Raw genomic sequence first — 25309 nt, 5'->3', positions numbered from 1 at the left:
CCCATATTTTTAAATCTATATTCTGCCACATGGTTACTACTTCTACTTCTTCTTCTTCTTCTCCTCCTCCTCCTTCTTTTCAGTTTTCCCAAGACAGGATTTCTCTGTGTAGCTTTTCGCCTTTCCTGGAACTCACTCTGTAGACCATGCTGGCCTCAAACTCACAGAGATCTGCCTGCCTCTGCCTCCCGAGTGCTGGGATTAAAAGCGTGTGCCACCACCGCCCAGCGGTTACCGCTTTTTAGTACAGCATAGCCGACTTGCTCTGAGTCTGCTGGCGAAATTGCATGCCTAGATTCCTCCTCCCAGTTTCTCTCTTTCTACCTGGAAGTCCTGCCTATTCTCTCCTGCCTAGATGTTCTTTATATAGCTACCTTTTACTTCACTAATCCAATCAGAAGATGCCTTAGGCAGGGACACATCTTTACAATGTAAACAAATATTCTGCAGCAGGTTAGTTTTTGTCAGCTTGACACAACAAGTAAGAGCCCCCCCCCCAAAGAGGGACCCTCACAGTTGAGGGATTGCCCCCATCAGATTGGCCTGTGGGCATGTCTGTGGGGGGTGCTCTCTTGATTAATGATCATGTGAGAGGCTGCAACCCTCTGTGCATGGTAGCAACACTGACCAGGTGTTCCTGGGCTGTATCTGTAAGCCAGATTGTATCTGTAAGCCAGATTGTATCTGTAAGACCATGGTTCTCCCTGGCTTCTGCTTCAGTTCCTGCCTCCAGGTTCCTGCTTGAGTTCCTGTTCTGACTTCATTCAGTGATAGACTGTGGCATGGAAGTGTAAGATGAAATAAACGTTTTCCTCCCCAAGTTTGTTTTGATCAGAGTCTTATAGGAATAGAAAGCAAACTAGGGTAATTCCCCAAATCATGAACTATATCATTCAAAATTATGATTTTTATTTATTTATTTTATGTCAGGGTCTCATGAAGCCAGCTTTGCCTCTCACTTGTTATATAGCCAAGGCTGATCTTGAGCTACTGACATTCTTGCCTCCTCCAATTTCCAAGTACTGGGATTAGAGACCTGATCCACCACATTCCTCAGCAAACCGATTAGTTCTCGTAAACAATACACATCCAACCCAACTAGAAAAATCCTTGGTGGGCTGGGGTTGCACTTCACCCGTGACATTTTGTAGTCTCCGAGTTGGGACAGGAGGCATCTGGGTTACAGCAATGACTCAGCACTTCATTAGTTGGCAAGGTCACTACTGATTGTTGGACTTCAGACTTTTAAGAAGCCAGATTCAGCAGGAAAAAGAAAAGAGAGCCCACTAGACCTTGCAGAAGATGTTGGAAGTACTAAGATGGAATGCTGGGGTTGCAAAAGTCCTTGTACTCACAGAGAAGCACTAACAGAACCAGGAATGTTAATTATGCAGGGGTGTCTCATCAGTGGAGGAGATAAAAATCAAATTCCATCCAGAAAAGCCAAGCCGTTTTTTTTGACCCCCTAGTGACCACTTTGCTATAGGTGGAGACAGACCTTGCCCATCTTTTGCTATAGAGGCAGACCCTAATCCAAATTCCCCATAATGGTTATCCCAGACTCTCCCCTCCCTAGAACATTACCCATCCTTAGGGGAGATGTCACATGTACTTTATGGCCTGCTGACATCTATGCTTTCAGTCAGAGACCACACTAGACTCTAGGCCTGTTAGCTATAGAACCCACCTTCATGATATAGTGACACCTTAAGCTTTATTGTGCACCTGGAATGGACTGATTGGACTGATGGTTGCCTGGAAACCACTCCCCAAATTATACTCTGTTTAAGTCTGATGACAGTGAACTACCAGGCATTAGACTCACCGAATGAATGATCCAGGTTGATGAAATCAATCTGCACAGGGTTTTCATTCTTGTCTCTTCTTGAAGCTCACTTCCCTGTTTGACACCTGCAGGGGCCACTCAATGGGAAATATAGTATGTGTCTCTTGATGGTAAATCTGCAGGGCTAAGATGTGCTTGAGGGATTCTAAATTCTGATACAATGAAGTGGAATCTGAATTTACTTTTTGTTTTTCTTTTCTTTTTTTTTCAGAGCTGAGGATAGAACTTAGGGCCTTGTGCTTGCTAGGCAAGCGCTCTACCACTGAGCTAAATCCCCAGCCCCTTGTTTTGTTTTTCAAGACAGGGTTTCTCTGTATGTAGCCTTGGCTGTCCTGGAACTCACTCTGTAGACAAAGCTGGCCTCAAACTCACAGAATCTGCCTGCCTCTGCCTTTCAAGTGCTGAGATTAAAGGCGTGCACCACAACTGCCTCGTAAATTTACTTATTTTTTGAGACAGGGTTTCACTGTTGTTCAGGCCTAGAAACTTTGTAGCCCAGATTGACCTTAAACTTAGGTCAATTCTCCTGCCTCAGTCCTTATCCAGAGTGTTGGGGTTTTAAGCATATGCCACCATACCTGGCTCCTAATTGCCATTACTATGATAGAGTGACATATTGGACATCTGTATGGACACTGCTCTGGGAGGGATGGCTGTGCTAAACTATTCTAGCCTCAGAATAGTTTATTTCAAAGTGGGTTGAGCTCAGAGTAAGGTCTCTGCTGATTCTGACAGATCCAGAAGGAGATAACCTTAACAAGCCCTGCCTTTAATAAACAGGCTCAGGCTATCAGAAGTTACACACACACACACACACACACACACACACACACACACTATGACCAATGCTTGCCTTGCACAGTCCCTAAAACAGATAACCTACTCTGTAAAGCTTACTCCTTGGCAAAATAATGAGGTTCAAAATAATGTTCACCTAGCCGGGCGTTGGTGGCGCACGCCTTTAATCCCAGCACTCGGGAGGCAGAGGCAGGCGGATCTCTGTGAGTTCGAGGCCAGCCTGGGCTACCAAGTGAGTTCCAGGAAAAGGCGCAAAGCTACACAGAGAAACCCTGTCTCGAAAAACCAAAAAAAAAAAAAAAAATAATGTTCACCTAATAATTCACATATGAGTGCACAGGGGTATCCCATCTGTTAGATCTGAATAGCAGAGATTCCCTGACACTGAAACATCATCTGACAGCCCTCACAGAAATGCCTCTGGGAAAGTTAGTTCTTAAAATGCCTCTGCTGCCAAGTTTGTACTCTCTTGTCCACTGGGGATGTACCACAGTGTACTTAATACATTTTCTGCTTTTGTTTTCTGTCTTGGTGCATTCATTCTCAGCTGGCATGTCACTGGCCTATTAACACCATCCCTGGAGTGGCAATTTGGTTTATGAAGATATTACTTCAGAAAGTAGGTGGGAAGTAATGGGCAGGAGGGATGGACTGATTCCTAAAGGGAGGAGAGATGAAGTGCAGAGGAGACAGGTAGGGGGAAAGACAAGAGCTATACCCAGATAACCCTGAATCTTGCCCACTTCTGCCAAGGAAAAGAAAACCTAAATGCAGAATTCAATTCAAATTGACAGGACTATTTCATATTTGTAATTTTGTTGTTCTTTTTTTGAGACAGGGTTTCTCTGTGTAGCGCTGACTGTCCTGGGACTTGTTCTGTAGACCAGGCTGGCCTTCAACTCAGAGATTCACCTATCTCTGCCTCCTGAGTGCTGGGATTAAAGGCATGTACCACCACCACCACCACCACCACCACCGCCGCCGCCGCCACCGCCAGGCTAGCTATACAATCTAGGACAGATTATAAATTGTTTTAATCTCTTTCAGTCTAATTTGTAAAATGCATCACGAATATCTCCCTTTGCAAGTATCTGATATGCTGGTGACATTTGTACCTTATCCAGATTGTGGTTGCATTGAAAAAAAAACCACCATGGATTTGTACATTTCTGTACCTATGCTATATCACACTATAAAAAGACTTATAGGAAATAAAATAAGGGCTGGAAAGATAATGCTTAAGAGCTTAGTAGTTAAGACCACTGGCTGCTCTTCCAGAGGACCTGGATTTGATTCCCAAGTCATATGACAGCTCACAATCATCTATAACTCCAGTTCCAGAGGATCTGATACGCTCTTCTGTTTTCTCTGGGCACCAGCCATACCTTTGGTACATAGACACACATACAGGCAAACACCTTTGCACATAAAATAAGAAAAATTTTGAAAAAAAAAACAATAAAATAACCAAGGGTTGGTGGCACATGCCTGTAGTCTCAAACCAGGGAGGTTAAAGCAGGTTTGCTTAAACACAGGTATTGCAGGCTAGCCTGGGCAACATAGCCAGCTCCCCTCTCTCTGCAAGGCTAATGTAGTCAAGGCTAACCTTAAACTTACGAAACTCTCTTCCCAGCATTGTCAGATATATGCCACCATACCTTTTTTGAGGCAGAATTATAGAGTTTCCCTTTGTAGTCTGGCTGGTCTGGAACTCACTACTTAGCCCAAGCTGCTCTTAAACTTGATATTGAACTTCTTGCCTTAACCTCCTAAATGATGGGGTTAAGGGGTGTGTGTGTGTGTGTGTGTGTGTGTGTGTGTGTATGTGTGTGTGTGTGTGTGTGTGTGTGTGTGTGTGTGTGTGAAGGGTATTAAATCAGGCATACTGTCTCACCTCTGTAATCCTAAGACTATGCTTTCAGGAGGTAGGGGCAGGAAGATCAGGAGTTCAAGGCCAGTCTCAGATATGTGAGGGGAGTTTCAGGCCCATCTGGGGTCTGGGTTACATGAAACTGTCTCAAAAAGGGCAGTGGGAGAGTTGGAGAGACTTCTTAGCAATTAAGAAGACACTTGCTTCTCTTGCAGAGGACCAGGATTCAGTTCCCAGCACCCAAATGACAGCTCACAACCCTCACTAACCCAGTTCTAGGGGATCTGACACTCTTCTTGTTGAGGGCCCGATTGACGGAGGCTTTTCCTGAGGCCCTGATGTATGGAGAAGGAACATAGCTCTTCTGAAAACCAGGAACATGCTTGGCAAGGCAAGTAATGGCCTGAAGCCAGGGCCTTGGGGGAGCTGAAGCTTCAGATCCTGAGAACGCAACTCTTCCCACCATGTGGGGCTATGGTTATCAGTCTGAGGGTTTTGTGAGCTTGGTCTGCAATGTTCTTGAGATACCCTGTGTTCCCCTTATGCAACACTGTTTGATTAGCTTCCCTCTGACTTACTACCATTGTGTGATAATTTCTGCTGACTCTGTCCCATTTCTCCCCTGGAATTAGTATTTAAGATGCTGCACTTCCTAATATGCTTGCTTGGAATAGCTTGTGCAAGACCTCCCATCCCAAATTCATCTTTCTCCTTATCTTCTCATCCCTGAAGAATGACCTGTTGGTCTAAGTCACTTTTGACCTCCTCAGGCTCTTGCATGGATGTGGTACACAGACATATACTAAGGCACACACACTATACACATAAAATTAATTTTTTGAGACAGTTTTCTCTGTATAATCCTGGCCATCCTGTAACTCACTCAGTAGACCAGCCTGGCCTCAAACCCAGAGATCTGCCTGCCTCTGTCTCCCAAGCACTGGGATTAAAGGTGTGCACCACCATGCCCTACATAATTGTTTATTTATTTTTTATTTTATGTGCATTGGTGTTTTGCCTGCATGTATATCTGTTTGAGGGTGTCAGATCTTTGAGTTACAGACAGTTGAGAATTGCTATGTGGGTGCTAAGAATTGAACCCAGGTCCACTGGAAGAGCAGGCAGTGCTCTTAACCACTGAGCCATCTTTCCAGCCCCAATAACATAATATTTTTAAACAGAAAAGAAAAAGATCTGGTGCATGTCTTTAATCTCAGCATTTAGGAGGCAGAGCTAGGCAGAGCTCCATGATTTGGAGGCCAGGCTGGTCTACATCGTGAGTTCCAGGACAGCCAGAGCCTCATAGTGAGACCCTGTCTCAAAAACAACAAAGCCCCAAACAGATATAAACCAACCTCTAAGAAAAAAAAAATGCCTAGAATTGTATATCATGATGATTCAATTAAATTCTATTTATGATTTTTTTTTATCTATGTGTGTCACCTGTATGTAGGTGCTCATAGAGGCCAGAAAAAGGCGTTAAATTTCCTAGAGCTGGAGTTACAAATAGTTGTAAGCCTCCTGACATGAGAGCTGGGAACTGAACTTGAGTTTTCTGAAAAAGTGTTCTCACCCTCCTTGTACCCCTCGGCCATTTCGACAGCTCCAAATTTTTCCTTTTAGATAGGGGATCATGAATCCCAGGCTGGCCTCAAACTCACTATGTAGGAGGCAAGAAACTTTGAAGCTTCTGATTCTGCTCACCTTCATTCCCCTACTGTAGGAGAGGATGGCTTCTTTGCATTCCAAGATTTTTTTTATTTTTATTTTATCATTTTATTATTCATTCATTCATTCATTCATTCATTCATAAACAAGGGTCTCATGTATCCCAGGCTGGCCTCAAATTCATTCTGTAGGTAGGAGAGGATGGCCTTGAACTCCTACTCTTCCTGCCCTCACATCCTGGGGGCTCAGATGAAAGTACAGCCACCATGTAGGACTGAGGTTTGAGCCAAGGGCATTAATAGGCAAGAGCTCTATCAATTGAACTACATCCTCTGCAACTTGGAACTTCTGATCCTCCTTGCCTCCACCTCCCGAGTGCTGGCATCATAACCCTTTTTTTTTTCCCCCGAGACAGGGTTTCTCTGTACAGTTTTGGTGCCTGTCCTGGATCTCACTCTGTAGACCAGGCTGCCAGGAACTCACAGAGATCCGCCTGGCTCTGCTTCCCAAATGCAGTCATTAAAGGCATGCGCCACCACCGCCCGGCTTCAAAACCGGTTTTATGCAGGGCTGGGATTTCGAACCCAGATCTTTATGTTAAGCAAGCACTGTAGTAATTTTGCTACACCCCCTGGCCATATTTATGAAGTCTTTAGCACAGTGCCACTGAGAGATCTGTAACTTTCTAGAAGGGGGTCTGCAGAGCCCAGATTTCCACTGCTCGGGTTCTGAGAACCAGCCCACCACTTTAGAGAAAGGATAGGTGGCTAGAAGGACCCACTAGGTATCATAGAGGAGGATCTCATTCTCCAGGAAGTACAGGAATCTATGCCTAGAGAGGTGCTTGCGCGGTGCACTGTGGGATGGTTGGAGGTGCGGCCAGCCGCGCATGACTGTCCACGTAGCCTGTGCGCACGCGCAGTTTGCGGACCCCCGACCCTTCTCGAAGCTTGCTGTGGAGTTTGAGGTTCCCAGGGGAGGGATGTGCAAAGTCCCTGGTCTGGCTTCTACGGGCGGTTCGTCTTCACAGGACAGCGGGGGACTAGTCCGTCCCGCGCGTGATTCTGGAAGCGGGGCCCTCGCTCCTCCCTGGGGTGGGGTTTCGTCCCCGCCGGACTTAAGCCCGGGCCTGTCGGCCCAGTACTGGAGTGCAGAGCTCAATTCTGCCCACATTGTCTTCTCCGCAGCCTGCGCTCACTGCCAAGGTGAGTTCTTCCTACTACTGGCCTTCTTTTTAAAAAATTTTTTTCCTGAGGAAGAAGCCGGGGTCGGCCCGAGGTTGGGCAGGGAGCGTCGTCATTTAGGCGGATGTGGCTGGCTAGCCCATTTTTTTTTCCCCTGAGGAACAAGTCGGGGTCGGCCCGAGGCTCAGGGAGCGTCGTCATTTAGACGGATGTGGCTGGCCCATTTTTTTTTTTTCCCCTGAGGAAGAAGCCGGGGTCGGCCCGAGGTTGAGCAGGGAGCGTCGTCATTTAGACGGATGTGGCTGGCCCATTTTTTTTTTCCCCTGAGGAAGAAGTCGGGGTCGGCCCGAGGCTCAGGGAGCGTCGTCATTTAGACGGATGTGGCTAGCCCATTTTTTTTTCCCCCCGAGGAAGAAGCCGGGGTCGGCCCGAGATTGAGCAGGGAGCGTCGGCATTTAGACGGATGTGATTTAGTTTCCGATTTGAGCTCTTCCGCCTATTCTGTTTGTTCCCAGATAACCTGTGTGTCTCTCGACCTCTGTTTCCTTAGAGCTGGAATGAGCAGGACATGGGTGCTATAGCGAGAACTGGGATAAACCTTTGAATGTGCCTGGTTTATATCAAGTGCTTTGTAAATTTTAGTTGCCAGCTCTGTTTTCTCATCTGCACGACATTTCTAGGGCCTCTGCCTCTGCCTTTCCTAATGGGGGCTTCTGGGATGTTTCTAGGAAGTGGCGGAAGTGGGAGCGAGAAATTAGCTTGATCAAGCCGTCGCCTTGGGTTGAGAAAACTCGGACATGTTATGTAGATATCCTGTTGCCACCGAGCTCTTTTAAAGTGAAAATACCCGAACCTTCACTTCATCGAGCCTACTATTTATGGACTTTACCATTTAGACTCCATAATCAGGACTGTAGGACCTCCCTAGGTTCTGATTAGGCCTGTTACTTCTCCAAGGTTCCATTTTTTAATCTGTAATACAGGTTTGATTTTAGTATGATCCTTTCTGGTCCGGTGGGATTGATTATTATTTATATGTATTTTTTTCAGACATAGTCTCTTAAGAATGTTTTCTAAAGATTTATTTATTTTATGCCGATTAATGTTTTGTTTGCATGTATGCATGTGCACCGTGTGGGTGCCTGGTGCCCGTGGAGGTCAGAAGGCAACGGATCCTCTGGAACTAGAGTTATGGGTGATTGTCAGCCGGTATGTGGGTTCTGGGAATCAAACCCAGGTGCTCTGTGGGAGAAACAAGACTTAAACAACTGAGCCATCTCTCCAACTGCAGAGACAGGGTCTCTTGTATCTTAGTCTTGCCTTGAACTTGTGATATGTAGCCAAGGTTGATGTTGAATTCTCTCGTCTTCCTGCCTCCAACCTTCTGAGTGCTGGAATTGTAGGAGTTTGTCACTGTCTGGGTTTTATGAAGTGCTGGGGGAGTCAAACCCCGGGAAGAGCACTTTACCAGCTGAACTACACCTCCAGCCCAGAATCTTAATCCCAGCACTGGAGAGGCAGAGGCAGACTGGTCTCTGTGAGTTCGAGGCCAGCCTGGTCTACAGAGTGAGTTCCAGGACAGGCACCAAAGCTACACAGAGAAACCCTGTCTCGGAAATAAACAAATAAACAAACAAACAAATAAATAAATAAAGAAGAAGAAAAAAGTTTCAGGGAGGAACCAGAAATTCCAAGTGCTAACTCAGTGGTAAGTAACAATTAGCTAGGCAGGTGTGAAGTTTGGGGAAAGTAAATGTGCAGAGACCCGCAGTCAAGTGCTGCTTGTTCATAGAGTGTGGAAATGAGGACTGTGGCAGCCAGTTTTAAAGGAGTTTGGACTTTAATCTTGGGAGAATTGCTGAACACTATGAGCCAAGGAGTCACATGACTGGATTTTGAACAAGTCCAAATTAAAAGTAATGGCTGGTTTAGGCAAGGGATAGTAGTGGTCATAGATAGGGCAAGGACAGTGGAGGCTAGTGTAAATACATGGAAAATATTTATATTCCAGTCTCAGTGATTGTATATATTTATTTTATATTTACTTTTGGTGTTTTTTGTGACAGGGTCTTAGTATGTAGTGGAGTGTTACCATGAACTTGTGGTGTCTTGCCTTATTTAGCCTAACATGTGCACCATCACACCTGACTCAGGAAGTATATATTTTTAGAGAGTTGGAAGGTTTGGGGCTTGTATGTTTATTATTATTATTTATTTTGTTTGTTTTGTGTCAGTCCATGCCTCTGCCTCCCAATGTCCAGCTTCTAACAGGATGTTTTTGTTTGTTTTTCAAGTCAGGGTTTTTAAGTGTATCCCTGGCTCTCCTGGAACACACTCTGCAGACCAACCTGGCCTTAAACTACCTCCTCTGCCTCCGAGTGCTGGGATTAAAGATGGGAGCTACCACAGCCATTCAGTGATCTAATAGAATTCAGCAAACAGAACAAATCTGGACCAGTATTACCTATTTAGGATGATTTTTCAAGCAGAGTTCTTAGAAGTGCAGGAGAAGATAAAAGCTCCATTATTTTGTTGTTACTGTATGAGTGGGTGTGGAGGTCAGAGGGTAACTTCAGACATTGGTTCTTTCTACTATGGATGGATGCTCAGAATTGAACTCAGGTTGCCCATTAGATAACTTTTTAAAGAGTTCCATGAATAATACTGTAAACATGTTTTCTGGTTTGTTTTACCAGAATAATTTTTTTTAATTTAATTTTTTTTTTTTCCGAGACAGGGTTTCTCTGTGTAGTTTTGGTGCCTGTCCTGGATCTCACTCTGTAGGGATCTCACTCTGTAGATAGGGCTGGCCTTCGAACTCACAGAGATCCACCTGGCTCTGCCTCCTGAGTGCTGGGATTAAAGGTGTGTGCCACCACTACCCGGCCCAGGTTTGTTTTAATACTTGCTATCCAAGGCTTTGGGTCTCTGGTGAATTAGAGTATACAGAAAGAAGAGAATGAGTTAGATAATGTGCATACTGCTTTAGATGTAGTTATCTCTTGGCATAGTGGAGCTGAGATTCAAACCCAGGTTTGTGCATTTCTAGATCCTCGACTATCCTGCACCCTCGGGCACCTGTTGATCATTCTGGTAGAAAGGCCCAGAAGAACTAAGCATGCTAAACTGGTGTAGGGAAAGTGAGGGTTTTACATGGTTTCTGAAAACACAAATTTGACCAAAGGAAAAAGCGAAGAGGATGGGGAAAACGTCAGAGGACACTGGCATTGGTGGGACGCAGAGGGAAGGTCTTCAAAGTCAGGAAACACTTCCTTTTTGTCTCATCAGCAGCTCTACTGCGTTGTGTGGAAAGCTGTTGGTGCCTAAAGCAGAGTACTAGAAAATCACAAGCCAGCAGAGATTACTTTCTGTCTTCTGCTGTGGCCCTTCCATTCCCTTCTCCCCTTCCATTCCCTTCTCGGAAGTTCTTATTCTTTACAGATCCTTGTTTGTTCCTTCTGCCTTTTACCCCACTCCTTTGGTTTTTAGTTTCACCTGCAAAAGGAATGAAGAAGCAAGATTAAGGTTTCTTCCATGTTCCCTATAAGCTAGGCCTTTGTTCAGTCTCCACCCTTGTAATTTCAGAGCCTTCTCATGCGCTGGGAGAAACCTGGGGGAAGTAAACACCTTATTGTTTCCTATCAAGCCCTGTAGGAACTTAGCCTTAGAGCTGCTTGCTTGATCCTTAGGAAGTCTGTGGTTACAAAGATCATTGCACTTGGCAGTTTGGCTTGCTGCCTGGATTGACTGGTTTTGTTGTAGTTTTAGCAGGAAGAATGGCTTTTATATTCAAGTTTTGCTAAACTATAAAAATTCTTTCAGCCAAAAAACTAGGAAAGCAATTTTGGTATGTCTGTTTACTCATAAATTGTATTATTACCTGCCTTCCCATACATCTTTCAAAACTTGGGAACAAAGTTCATATTTATGAAGATGTTACTGGCAGGTAGATCAGTCCCAGGAGCCTATTTGTGGTACTGATAAGATCAAGGGGAAAGGTTATTTCTACTTCATTGGCTCTTAGAGTAAATATTCCCTCTCCCTTCTCTTTTTGTTACCTCTGGTTCATTTTCCTCCCTACTTACTGGGTATTGAACCTAGGGTCCCAAACATGTTAGGTCAGTATTCCACCACTGAGCTATTGTTAATCTTAAAGATGTTAATCCCAAAGAGGTGAAAGACCATCAACCCAAATCGTCATAGCCAAATTAATTAAAGCAATCAATTTATCTTTTGATTAATTTATTTACTAATAATTTATTTGTGTACACAGGCTACCTCCCCTTAAGGTGGGGTTCAATAGATCAGCATTTTAAGTGAGGAAGATAAGGTTTTTATAGCTCAGGGGTAGGAGGTTTCCAAATGGGGGATTTGGCAGGGAAATAGGCAGGGTTACAGAAGCAGAACATAACAAGGTAGTTATAACAACCTTTTGAAACAAAGACTTGGTTACCATTCTCTGAAGCAGGCAGTACAGAACCATGTGTAGGTAAAGTTACAGGTGGGGCATAGTCTAATCCTTGAGAAACAGATTTGATCATAAACAGGATTGAATCTAGTTTGTCTTGACCATAATATGACTTTCAGGTCTAAGGAGGCAGTGCCTGAGGAGGCCAGAAGAAGGCGTAGTATCCGGAATTACAGGTGGTATGAGCTGCCATGGTGCTGGCGGTACACCTTGGGTCCTCTAGGAAAGCAGCTAGTGCTTCTAACCACCGAGCTATCTCTAGTCTGCATCCAAACATCTTAAAATCCAGAATCGATAATTAATACGCCTTTGTTTTGTGGAATTCATTTCCTTTTCTATAGGACATGATATATATATATATATATATATACACACACACACACATACATATATATACATACATACATACATATATGTGTGTGTTGTAAGGAAGATATATATACATATGAGTATATATGTGGATGTATATATATAATTTATTTATTTATTGGGATAGGATCTTACTATATTAGCTCTGGTTGGCCCGAAATCTGTTACGTAAACAAGCTGGCTTTTCAAGTGCTGGGATCAAAGGCATGAGCCACCACAACTGAGTGAGATAAACTTTTTATATTTGTGTTTACCTGTCTCTTGAAGCTTTTCCTTATATCTTTAATTTTTTCTACTTTGCTGTCTGTATGGGACAAATAAGTTTACCTTTCTGATCCTATTTTCTCATCTGAAAAATGGTAAGTAGTATATTTTGCTTAAAGGATCCGGCTCAAGCCTCTGAACTTGGCCAGTCAGTCAAGTCTGAGAGGGATTCATAGAGTCTAGTCTCTCTGTGTTAGAAAGTTTGCATTTCTGAATTTGAAATGTTCCTGCTGGGGATACTCATGTCATCCTTAGAAGAGCCATCCTTTTCTGGGCCTGCTCTGCTGTGGCACTCGATCTCATAATGGCCTTTGTTTGTCCTGCACGGCCTGAGACCTGGCTTATTTGCCTGGTGCTTTGCATTTGTTGGAACTTGTTTCGGTTTTGGTTTAGTTTTTGGTTGTTTTTTAATATCCCTGGCCGGGCTAGAACTCACTGTGTAGACCAGGCTCACCTCGAACTCACAGAGAGCCACCAGCTTCTGCCTTCTGAGTGCTGGGAAGGGTTTTTGATTTCTTGAGACAAGCTGGCTTGGAACTTTTGATCCTCCGACCTCAGTTTCCCATGCTGTGTTCGACTTGTGTTTTGTGTGTGTTGCTAGACAAGTGTACCACTGAGCTACTCTCTCACCGTCAGGAACTGGAGCTTTTGAACCCTGGTCTTTAGCCTTGCTGTATGAAGGCCAGCCAGGCCAGTGGTCTGGTTAGTATTTGTCCAGGAGCTACTAGGTTTGGTTGATTTCCGGGACCTTGTCTCCGTCTCTGCTCACAAGTCATTATAATGAGGTGTTTGCTTCCCACATCTGCCACCACTCCTGTCTACCTTTCCTGAGCCGTGTATGCAGCAGTGGATGGCGAGGCTCAAGGCAGCACTAACTTCCTCACCATTTTTTTCTATCTGTGTTTTAGGGGATGATGGCTTCCTGTGTCCTCCTGCACACTGGACAGAAGATGCCTCTGATTGGTCTGGGGACATGGAAGAGTGAGCCTGGCCAGGTGAGTGATTGGGAAGAACAGAGAGACCACTTGGGTCTCTTGTCATGGAATAGGAGGGATTTGCAAGAAGTGCCCTGTATTTTCTCCAGTAACCTGTTACCTTTGTGGTAAGGATAAGTGAGGGCAGTGGGAAGAGATGAGGGAAGAAGGGACACCCATGAGCCCTTAGTTTCCCCAGCTAACTCAGGAGGAACTGACGGCTGCAGAGCATCTCTACATTGTGTTATGGCAGAGTTGAGGTCTCTGTTTCCAGGTCTGAACTCTTAGTCCCACTATATTACTTAACAACCCATGTTGTGATTACATCTCCTGAGAATTGGGCCCTCCTCAAGTGCATATTTTGGAGTTGGGAGCATAGTCCAAAGCTTGGGTAGTTACTGGGTCAACTCTATAGACAAGAGTTAGGGGAAAAATTTTTTTGTTTGTTTGTGTGGGTTTTTTTTTTTGTTTTGTTTTTTTTTGTTTTGTTTTTTTTTTTTTTTTAGACAGGATTTCTCTGTGTAACAGCCCTGGCTGTCTTAGAACTCACTCTGTAGACCAGGCTGGCCTTGAACTTACAGAGCTCTGCCTGCTTCTGGCGCCCAGTGCTGGAATTAAAGGTGTGTTGTCACCACTGCCCAGCGAGTTAGGAAAAGTTTTTGTTTTTAATTGAATTTTATTTTGTTTTGTTTTTCAAGACAAGGTGTCTCTGTGTAGTCCTGGCTGTCTTAGAACTAGCTCTGTAGACCAGGCTATCCTTAAATTCACAGAGGTCTGCCTGCTTCTGCCTCCTGAGTTCTGGGATTAAAGGCATTTGAGGTGAACTTTTTTTTTTTTTTTTTTTTTTTAAATTTTAGGTTTATTTATTTTATGTTTTGTTGATGAATGTTTTGCCTTTGTATATGTATGTATACCATATGTATACCTGGTGCTCAGAGAGGTCAGAAGACTACATCTGATTCCTTGAACCAGAGTTATAGAAGATTATGTGCTACCTTGTAGATGCTGGGAACTGCACCCAGGTCCTCTGGAAGAGCAACTGCTGAGCCATTTCTCCAGACTTGAGCTTGACCTTCTGGTTTTTTTTTTTTGTTTTTTTGTTTTTCGAGACAGGGTTTCTCTGTGTAGCTTTGCGCCTTTCCTGGGACTCACTTGGTAGCCCAGGCTGGCCTTGAATTCACAGAGATCCACCTGGCTCTGCCTCCCGAGTGCTGGGACTAAAGGTGTGCGCCACCACCGCCCGGCCGAGCTTGAACTTCTGATCCTTCTGCCTTTATCTCCTGAGTGCCGATTTACAGGCATAAGCCAGCACATTCTGTTTATTCTAGAGGTCAAATTTAGGACTTCATACATGCTAGGCAAACAGTCTACCATCTGAGCTATATCCCTAGCCTAGGATCATTTTTCATCTTCTCCCTCTGACCTGCATGGGTGACCTTCATATTCTCCTTCTCCCTTACCAGCTCAGACCAGTGAAACTGACATCTCTGTTTCCCTCCTGACAGGTGAAAGCAGCCATCAAATATGCCCTTAGTGTAGGTTACCGCCACATTGATTGTGCTACTGCCTATGGCAACGAGACTGAAATTGGGGAGGCCCTGAAGGAAAATGTGGGACCAGGCAAGGTGAGAACTGGGGACACAAAGAAATGGGATAAGAGAACTTAGAGTGGCAGCTGGGACTTGGTCTTGGATGAGGGAAACTGGCATCAGCTCCCAGCATGTCCAGCTTTTTGACATTGTCATCTGTAAAGTTCATGCTTGAGAATTACATGATGGCATTAAAAAGAAAACCTCATATTTTAAGTTTATGATTTTGCATTGGGTCACATTCTGGGGCATACTTCTGTTCTTCTCCCATAGGTGTGGGTAGGTAAGATTGGGTTCCCAGGGCTCTTCTCACAGTAGGCTCTGCCTCTGTCACAGGCCGTGCCTCGAGAGGAGCTGTTTGTGACATCCAAGCTGTGGAACACTAAGCACCACCCTGAGGATGTAGAAGCTGCCCTCCGGAAGACCCTGGCTGATCTCCAGTTGGAGTATCTGGACCTCTATTTGATACACTGGCCTTACGCCTTTGAGTAAGCCTTGCCCCTGCAACTTTTTCTGGAAGCTGGGGGTTGGGTGTGGTAGTGTTAGTAATTTATTATGTTTATAGCTGCAGAACAGGATAAGAACATTTATCTGTGCAACAAGCAGAAGAGCCTATGTACCATGGGATCCTTGCCTTTCCTGCAGCCAGGTGATTAGGTATATAATAAGGATAACAGTATATACCCTGCATTTATATGAGTGGTCTCCAGTGCTCTATTGTTCAATCAGGAAACATGCTGCTCTTCATCTACAGTAGGTCCCCCAAGGTTTTGGCTGTGAATGTTTCTCAACAGAGGGTCTGAGAAGTCTTATATTAGCACTGCGCCCTTGTAAGATGGGCAGAACTCCTGAGGAACATGGCATTAAGGAAGCTGTACTAGAGAAAATAGAAAATAGCTGTACTAGAGATAGAATCTGGGCCTCTCAGCCAGGTGTCGTGTCCAATGCCTTTAATCCCAGCACCTGGGAGGCGCAGGCAGGCGGATCTGAGTTTGCAGCTAGCCTGGTCTACAGAACTAGTTCGAGGACAGTGAGGGCTGACACAGAGAAGCCTTGTCTTGAAAAACCAAAGAATTTAAAAAAAAAAAAAAAAAAAGATTCTGGGCCTATGAAAAAGAGAAGGGACGGGCATTCCATGTAGAAGTAATGAAGGATAAGAAAGCATTGCTGTTCCTAATTCTTGTCACTTTACCCCTTGGTCTTAAGGTTTAGCACATAGAATAGCAGGATAAGCAGGCAGAGCAGAAGCCTGACTTCTTTGCTGACACTTGGGGGGTTCTGTTATACTCAGGCGGGGAGACAATCTCTTTCCCAAGAACGCCGATGGAACCATCCGATATGACTCTACCCACTATAAGGAGACCTGGAAGGCTCTGGAGGCACTGGTGGCAAAGGGGCTGGTGAAAGCCCTGGGCTTGTCCAACTTCAACAGCCGGCAGATCGATGATGTCCTCAGTGTGGCCTCTGTGCGCCCAGCTGTCTTGCAGGTAAGCACTACAGACCGATCAGTGGAAAATGGGTTATTGTACAGAGCATGAGTCATCAGGTGAAGAGTCTCCGTAGTGGAGATGGCAAGTTGTCAGAGTGTTGTTGAAGGAGTTCTCTGTATAAAGGTGGATTTGAAGTCCTGGAAGAGCATGAACTCACCAGTGAGAACCAGTGGGCTTAGAGGTCAACAGTGGAGGGCTATTATAACCAGAGTTCAGTAAGTGGGTGTGGTCACCCCATGCTGAAGCATTGTTACTTGTTTCAGGTGGAATGCCATCCATACCTGGCTCAAAATGAGCTCATTGCTCACTGTCAAGCACGAGGCTTGGAGGTGACTGCTTACAGCCCCTTGGGTTCCTCTGATCGTGCCTGGCGCCATCCTGATGAGCCGGTCCTGCTTGAGGAACCAGTGGTCTTGGCACTAGCTGAAAAGCACGGCCGATCTCCAGCTCAGATCTTGCTCAGGTATGGGACATTTTTAAGGAACAGGTCTCTGGTAAGGGAAAGACTTGATTGGGAGGCAAGAACTGAGGGAATTATTTTTTTGAGACAGGCTGGCCAGGAACTAACAGATCCACTTACCTCTGCCTCCAGAGTGCTAGGATTAAAGGTGTGCACCACCCTTAGCTCAAGGAATATTTTATTTTTATTTTATTTTATTTTTATTTTTTTAATTTGCCAGAATAAGGCTGAGGATTTTACCATGTGGTCTGGAGTGAGGCTATAGTAAGGCATGTCACCTATTCTAATGAGGCTCAAGTGGTCTAGGATTTAGGGAAGATTAAAATAATGTTTCTGAATACTAACCCATTTTCCTTATCTTCATTCCCCACCTAGATGGCAGGTTCAGCGGAAAGTAATCTGTATCCCCAAAAGTATTACTCCTTCTCGCATCCTTCAGAACATTCAGGTACTTGGTCATTAGGTTCTGCCTTCTTTAATCTATTGAGATATCTGGCCCCGATTCTGCCTGCTAAGAAGCCAGTATTGAGAGACTCCAGCTACCACTCACAAGGCTGATTTTTCTGTCTCCCAGGTATTTGATTTCACCTTCAGCCCTGAGGAGATGAAGCAATTAGATGCTCTGAACAAAAATTGGCGGTATATTGTGCCCATGATTACGGTAAAGATGTGTAACCCTTCAGAAGCAGGGGACAGGGAAGAGGAGGTTTGGGGTGTGTTGGCTCAGGTACGGCCTCAGGCTGGCTGGCTGGAGAAGGGACAGAAGGTTGGTGGGATTGCTGTCCAGGATGCAGAGCTTGTTTCTTCTCTGTGCTTCCTCCTTCCCTGTCTTCTGCCTGCCTTCCTTCCCTCTTTTTAATTTTTTTCTTTTGAGACAGAGTCTCACTATTTTGCCTTAACTGGCCTGGCACTCATAGAGGTTTGCTTGCCTCTGCCTCCTGAATGCTGAGATTAAAGGTGTGCGCCATCATGCCTGCTCTCCCCTCCCCACCCCCAACAGGGACTTACACTCTCGTTGATGCTTTTGTGGAACTCACCGTGTATCTCGGGCTGGCTTTGAACTCCTGACATTTCTCCTATCTGATTTCTCTTTCTTTCCCTTTGCCTTTCTGTTTCCCTCTTTTTCCTTTTAGGCAGATTTTAAACTCCATTCTCCATTCTCTTGCCTCAGCCTACCAAGTGCTGGGCTACACCAAGCTTTGCTCCAATGGTCTCATTCTCTTGAAGTTGGGGAAAATTAGTATGACTCAGGTATAATGTACATAACCTGTGAGTCTTAGTCCTGCTTCTTGATTATCTTGTCACCTATTTAATTTCTCCAGTTAAATAATAAGAGGAGCTCAGGGGGCTGGAGAGATGGCTCAGTGGTTAAGAGCACTGGCTCATCTTCCAGAGGACCCAGGTTCAATTTCCAGCACCTACATGGCAGCTCACAACTATGTCTGTAATGCCAGGGCCTAACACTGTCTTACAGACATACATATAGTTAAAACACCAATAAAATAAAAATAAATAAAAAAGAAAGAGGAGCTCATAATACATTCTCAACCTTGTTGAAGTCTGCTTTGTATAAGGAAGTAAACAGATTCTAGGCACATTGTTCCATTTCAGACTATGAAGGCTTAAGGGTAAGGCCGACCATGTACCAGGCTGTGGGTTTGATGCTGGAATCACTGTTGCTGTAACATTAACTGAGCTTTGGGTCCTACTAATATTAGCTACCATAGTGCTGAGATAGGTAAAACTCTTCAGAAGAATTGGGGGTGACGCTGCGGTTCTTTGGAGTGTCAGTGCTTGCTAATGGATTCTTCTGTTTGTCTCTTTTCAGGTGGATGGGAAGAGGGTCCCCAGAGATGCCGGACACCCTCTGTATCCCTTTAATGACCCCTACTGAGGCTATAGTTTCTCAGCTTCCCTTTCAGCTCTCCTGCTAAGTGTTGCCTGCTACACCTGAGAAAAAATAAAGCCATTGGAATGTCTGCTCTGTTTGCTTGACTGACTTGTTCTGTTAGGCTTGGGAGGGAAGTTGTCCTCAGGGATAGCACACAGATTCAGGATTGCTGCCTGGAACTTGCCCTTAACTTTATTGGCTTTGGAGTGACCTGTTTACAGCTGAATTCAGGTAGTGCCATCTAGTGGCTTTTTACTGTTCGTTCATTCATTTCATTCATTCACTTATTTATTTATAGAAGTTCTACATGCTTCCCTAGCACTCTACAAAAATGCCAAAAGTTTGTCATCTTCCAATTGATATACTGGTTCTTATTGGGGTTTAAAAGGCAAAACTTGAATTTTTTTTTTTTTTTTTTTTTAATATCATTCCTGCCCTAGTCAGTGCCTAAATTTAAGAATAAGAACCGGGGCTGGAGAGGTTAAGAGCACTGCTCTTCCAGAGGTCTTGAGTTCAATTCCCAGCACCCACATGGTGGCTCACAACGATCTGTAATGAGATCTGGCACCCTCTTCTGTGTACATAATAAATAAATCTTTAAAAAAAATAAATAAGGGGGGGCTGGAGAGATGGCTCAGAGGTTAAGAGCACTGGCTGTTCTTCTAGTAGGTCCTGAGTTCAATTCCCGGCAACCACATGATGGTTTACAACCATCTCTAATAATTTCTGGCACCCTCTTCTGGCCTGCAGGCATACATGCAGGCAGAACACTGTATACATAATAAAAAAAAAAAAAAAAACAAATATATTAGATGTTTAGGGATCTCAGCTTACAGAATTATGAAAGGTGAGGGTGGGCTTTTTTTTCTTGGGTACTATAGTGAGTGTGCATAGGCTATCTAAAGGAAGCAGGTATCAGGTCCAAAGCTTGTCATCTAAGACAAGCTTATCATTCCATCAGAGGTCACTAATAGATTTTTTAGGAAAGATTTGGTGACTCAGATGGTCTCTAAATTCTATCCATGTGGTGCCTCCAAGTTAAAACACTTTTCTTCATTAACTAAATTTATAAGTGCATATGGATTAAGCATAGTGCTAGTCCCTGGGGATATAGTATAACTAAGATATGCAGGTCCCTGTAGTCTACTTGACAGACTTTAAGTAATTGTATAATTAGTTTAATTATGGTTGGAAGAAGTGTATCATGAGAAGCCTACTTATTTAATCAGCTGAGATCTTAAGGATGAATAGAGATTAATTAGTTAAAGGAGGTGAGAGTGGGAACAACATTCCAAATTGGACAGCTGAGGGAAAAACTTTGAAATTGGAAGGTATTGGAAAAGTCTGAAAAAGACAGAAACTAAAAGTGACAGAAACTAAAAGTGACGAGTGCAGATATGTGAAGGGAGGCAGAGGATGATGCCAAAATGTTAGGCGCATGGTGATAAAAGGCTCCATTGATTAAATGGTGTTTGAGGAGCTGGGAATGTGGCTCAGATGGTAGAATGCTTGCCTAGCAAGTGTGAAACCCCTGAGTTTGATCTTCAGCACCAAATGAAGTGTGTGGTTGAACATCTGTAATCTTAGCACTAGGGGGCGTAGAGGGAGGAGGATCAGAAGTTCATGGTCATTTGTGGCTAAGTAGACTTCAAAAAATTTTTAAAAATTAGGTTGTCAAGATGCTCAATGAAGCTGGGCAGCAGTGGCGCACGCCTTTAATCCCAGCACTTGGAAGGCAGAGGCAGGCAGATCTCTGTGAGTTCAAGGCCAGCCTAGTCTACAGAGTGAGTTCCAGGAAAGGTGCAAAACTACAGAGAAGCCCTGTCTCGAAAAAACCAAAAACCAAACAAAAATAAACCTCACATACTGCTTTTTCAGAGGACCAGAGTTCAATTCCCAGTTCCCCTATCAGGCAGCTCACAATTACTTGTAACTTCAGGTCCAGGAGGATCTGATACCTCTGGCCTCTGTGGCCACATACACTTAGATGCACATACCCAGATACATACACATAATTTAAAATAAAACACTCCAAAGGATGGCTCAGTGAGTAAAGGTGAGTGCTACATCCTGAGTTCCACCCTGAGAACCCACATGAGGGTGGAAGGAGAGAACCATCTTCACTGCCGGGCCTATACTTTTTTATTTAAGGAAGAAGGCGGGGGGGGGAGGGGGGGGGACACGACTGGAGAGATGGCTCAGTGGTCAAGAGTACTGACTGCTCTTCCAGAGGTCCTGGGTTCAATTCTCAGCAACCACATGTCAGCTAACAACTGTAACTCCGAGATCTGATATTCTCACACATCCATGCAGGCAAAACACCAATGCAAATAAAATTTTAAAAAGTTGGACCCATATGGAAAGCAACAAAGCAACATGAAGAAACAGAAGATATACATCTGCCTCAGTCACTGTGAAGAGACACTATGACGATAAAAGCTTTTTTAGATTGGGGGCTTGCTTACCGTCTCAGAGGGCGAGTCCAGGATCATCGTGGTGGAGTATGGCTGTAGACAGCTGGAGCAGCAGCTGAGAGGTTACATCTTTTCAACAAATTGGAGGCAGAGAGAATGAGGCTGGGCCTGGTTTAGGCTTTTGAAACCTCAAAAGGTGACACACCTCCTCCAACAAAGGCCAGATCCCCAAATCCTTGCCCAGAGTCCCACCAACTAGAAACTAAGCATTCAAATACATGAGCAGATGGGGCCATTGTCATTCACACATCATCTGTCCTAGTTCATCTTCACTGTGCTCAAATACCTGATGAAAGTAACTTACAGAAGGAGGGGTGTATTTTTGCTGGTGTTTTGGGGGGACACAGTCAACTGCAGCAGGAAAGACATGGTGGCAGGCATGGTGATGGGGAAATGAGGCAGCTTGGCTACATCTGAAGAATTAGGAATTGCCAGTCAGACGTCAAATGGAGCTGGCTATAAACCTCAAGGTCTTCCCCCAGTGACCCACTTCCTTCAGTAAGGCACCACTTCCTAAAGATCTCGGAATCCTCCAAACCATCACCAACAGCTAGGCACCAAGTGTTCAAACAATACTGTAGGAACTGTCTTAGGGTCTGTTGCTGTCATAATGCACCATGACCAAAATCAACTTGGGAGGGAAAGGGTTTATTTCAGCTTACAACTCTCAGGTCATACTCCGTTTTTGAGGGAAGTCAGGACAAGATCAAGGCAGAAACCTAGAAGCAGGAAATGATTCAGAGGCCATGGAGGAATGTGGCTTACTAGCTTCTCCTTTGGCTTGCTCAGCTTGCTTCTTCATACAGGCCAGAACCACCTGTCCAGGGGTACACTATTCACAGTGGGCTGTCACCTGCCCCTACCAATCACTAACAAAATGTCCTAACAAGCTTGCTTATAGGCAAGCATTATCTTTTGTTTGTTTTTGGTTTTGTTTTTTGAGACATGGTTTCTTTGTGTAGCCCTGGCTGTCTTGGAACTTGCTCTGTAGACCAGGCTGGCCTCAAACTCACAAAGATCTGCCTGTCTCTGCCTCCAGAGTGCTGGGACCAAAGACATTCGCCACCACTGCCCAGCTATAGACAAGTCTTATGTAGGCATTTTCCCAATTGAGAGTCCCTCTTCCCGAATGATTCTAGCTTGTGACAAACTGACATAGAACTACCCAGCACAGGAACATTTTGCCTCCAAACCATAACACAATCTATGAACCAAGGAAAGAGGCCTGAAAAAGAACTCTGTTAGCTCACAGAAGGAACCAATCTCTCACTCGCCCTCTCCGTGTCTCCCCATCTCGCCCCCCCCCTTTAATTTCTTTGAGACAGGGTTTTCTGTATACTTTTGGCTGTCCTGCAACTTGCTCTGTAGACCAGGCTGGCCTTGAACTCAGAGCTTTGTCTGCCTTTGCCTCCCTAGTGCTGGGACTAAAGGCTTATGCCACCATCTCCCAGCAGAAAGAACCAACCTTACTTTTTGTTTGTTTTTGTTTTTCAAGACAGGGTTTCTCTGTGCAGCTTTGGAGCCTGTCCTGGATCTCACTCTGTAGACTAGGCTGGATTTGAACTCAGAGATCTACCTGCCTCTGCCTCCCAAGGGCTGGGATTAAAGGTGTGGACCACCACACCCAGCAAGGAACCAATCTTAAACCAGGCATGCTGGATACCCAGCACTTGGGAGGCTGAGGAGGGAAGATTGAGTCTAGAACAGTGTGGACTACCATGTCTTTCTCCGTCCTCTTTTGACTTCTCTAATTCATTTTCATAACTGCACCAGGGTTGGTTGGTTCTTTGGTGTTAGGGATTGAACTCAGGGTCTGAGCAGACAATACTTTTACCACTGAGCTCCTCCCCTCACCCTAGGTTGTGTATCTGAATGCTTCTAGTGCTTCCTATTACATTAAGGAATTTCTAGAAAATCAAATTGGGGGCAGAGATGGAGCTCAATGGTAGGATAGTGTGGAGGTCAGAACAACTCTGGACAGTTTAGTTCTCCCCTGACATCTTATGGGATCCAGGGATTGAACTCGGGTACTCAGGCCTGATTAGCCATTTCATCAGCCCTCCCAATTTTCTTTCCTTCCTTTTCTTTTTTTTTTTTTTTGGGCGGGTGGGTGGGTAGGTAAGACAGGGTCTCTCTGTGAAACAATCCTGGCTGTCCTGGAAACGTGCTCTGTAGACCAGGCTGGCCTACAAACTTAGAGATCCACCTGTCTCTGCCTCCTGAGTGCTGGGATTAAAGGCATGCACCACCACTGCCCCCCCCCCCTGTTTCTTTTTTGTTCTTTTTGAGATGAGGTCTCACTACTACAGTAGCTCTGGTCATTCTGGAACTTGTTATGTAGAGCAGGCAGGGCTCAAACTCTCAGAGATAGGGATGCTCTGCCTCCCCAATACTGGGATTAAAGGTGCGCGCCTCAACCCAATTTCTTTCTCTCTCTCTTTCTCTCTCTCTCTCTTTCTTTCTTTCTTTCATTTGAGAGAGGGGTTCTCTGTAGCTTTGCACCTTTCCTGGAACTCACTCTGTAGCCCAGGCTGGCCTTGAACTCACTGAGATCTGCCTGCCTCTGCCTCCCGAGTGCTGGGATTAAAGGCGTGCGCCACCACCGCCCAGCTCAACCCAATTTCTTGTCAGCACATCAGTGAAGATTTAAAACACATCCTAATTACTTTGTTTTAACTTTTTTTTTCCTTTTTCTTTTTGAGGCAGGGTCTCACTCTGTATCTCATATTGGCTGTTTCAGACCCTGTCTCAAAAACCCCAGAAAAGTTGTGTGTGGTGACACTCAGTATAATTCTAGCTTGGGAGGCAAAGGCAGGAGGAACAGGAATTCAAGATCATCCTTGGCCATGTAAAGTTAGAGGCTTTGATCACCCAGCTATATGAGACCTTCTCAAAAAGAAACAAAAGGCACGATAGTACACATCTTTAATCCCAGTGCTCAGGAGGCAGAGGCAGGCAGATCTCTGAGTTTCAGGCCAGCCTGGTCTACAAAGCAAGTTCCAAGATACAGGGCTACACAGAGAAACCCTGTGTTGAAAAACAAATTAACAATAGCAACAAAAGTTCTTGATTCAGGGGCTGGAGAGATGGCTCAGAGGTTAGGAGCACTGGCTGTTCTTCCAGAGGTCCTGAGTTCAATTCCCAGCAACCACATAGTGACTCACAACCATCAATAATGAAATCTGGTGCCCTGTTCTGGCATACAGGCATACTGTATCTATAATAAATATGTGTTTTAAAGAATTTTCTTGATTCAAATATTTCATATTGTTTAACATTAAAACATTAAAAAAAAGGAAAGTAATGATCTAACAGTTAACTAAAAAAAGGGAAAATCAGTCGCTAGAAAGGTGGGTCATCAGTTTAGAACGATTGTTGCTCTTCTAGATGACTGGAGTTTGGCTTCTAGCACCTACATCCAGAGGTTCATAACTACCTGTAATTCTTTCTCCAGGGGATCCAAACTCATACTTAGACACACATTCATATACATAATTTAAAAAATTAAAATATTTGAGACAGGATCACACTATGTAGCTTTGGTTGTCCTGGAATTCACTATATAAATCAGACTGCCTCGAACTCATAGAGATCCCGACAGCCTCTGGAGTGCTGAGACTAAAGGTGTTCATGACCATGCCTGGCTGCTCACCTGTAATCCCAGCACTTTGGTGAAAGAGGCAGACCGATATGTAAGAAAGAGGTCAGCCAGGGATATATGTGAGCCCCTGCCTCTTTCATAAATATGAAAGAAATAAGTAAGATAGCTAAAAAGTTTAAAGTATTTTAAGTACAGGGATCCGTCTCAACATCTCAGTTTTGGAATGTGGGTGAGGTGTGAGATGAAGGCCACTCAAGGGGGTGGAGCTAGAGGGAGAAGGAAACAACGGTATCCTGTGCCCCTCCGAGTTTTGAATCTAGCGCAATAGTTTCATCGGTAGCCAATCCCAGACCAGCATCCTCT

The 25309-nt window shown here is 44.6% G+C and overlaps 1 protein-coding gene across 3 annotated transcripts in view; it reads left to right on the top strand.

The window, feature by feature from the left end:
• Nucleotides 1-18959, top strand: part of Akr1a1 (aldo-keto reductase family 1 member A1) — a 28944-nt gene extending 9985 nt beyond the window's left edge. Inside the window, exons 1-10 of one of the 3 annotated variants that reach the window (XM_042271664.2) lie at nucleotides 7078-7387; nucleotides 13376-13462; nucleotides 14947-15066; nucleotides 15367-15518; nucleotides 16322-16517; nucleotides 16784-16983; nucleotides 17356-17428; nucleotides 17555-17641; nucleotides 18114-18231; nucleotides 18809-18959. In XM_042271664.2, the coding sequence (XP_042127598.1) occupies nucleotides 13379-13462; nucleotides 14947-15066; nucleotides 15367-15518; nucleotides 16322-16517; nucleotides 16784-16983; nucleotides 17356-17428; nucleotides 17555-17641; nucleotides 18114-18221 (1020 nt within the window). In that variant the 5' untranslated portion in view covers nucleotides 7078-7387; nucleotides 13376-13378 and the 3' untranslated portion in view covers nucleotides 18222-18231; nucleotides 18809-18959. Of the gene's footprint in view, nucleotides 1-7077; nucleotides 7388-13375; nucleotides 13463-14946; nucleotides 15067-15366; nucleotides 15519-16321; nucleotides 16518-16783; nucleotides 16984-17355; nucleotides 17429-17554; nucleotides 17642-18113; nucleotides 18232-18808 lie in introns of those variants that run through there. The other 2 variants (XM_076564814.1, XM_006986567.4) reach the window with 2 other exon arrangements.
• The last annotated feature ends 6350 nt before the right edge of the window (nucleotides 18960-25309 follow it).

Source organism: Peromyscus maniculatus, chromosome 2 (genome assembly GCF_049852395.1).
Source record: "Peromyscus maniculatus bairdii isolate BWxNUB_F1_BW_parent chromosome 2, HU_Pman_BW_mat_3.1, whole genome shotgun sequence".
In the NCBI taxonomy this organism is placed as follows: domain Eukaryota; kingdom Metazoa; phylum Chordata; class Mammalia; order Rodentia; family Cricetidae; genus Peromyscus; species Peromyscus maniculatus.
This window is presented reverse-complemented; position numbering and strand designations above follow the sequence as displayed.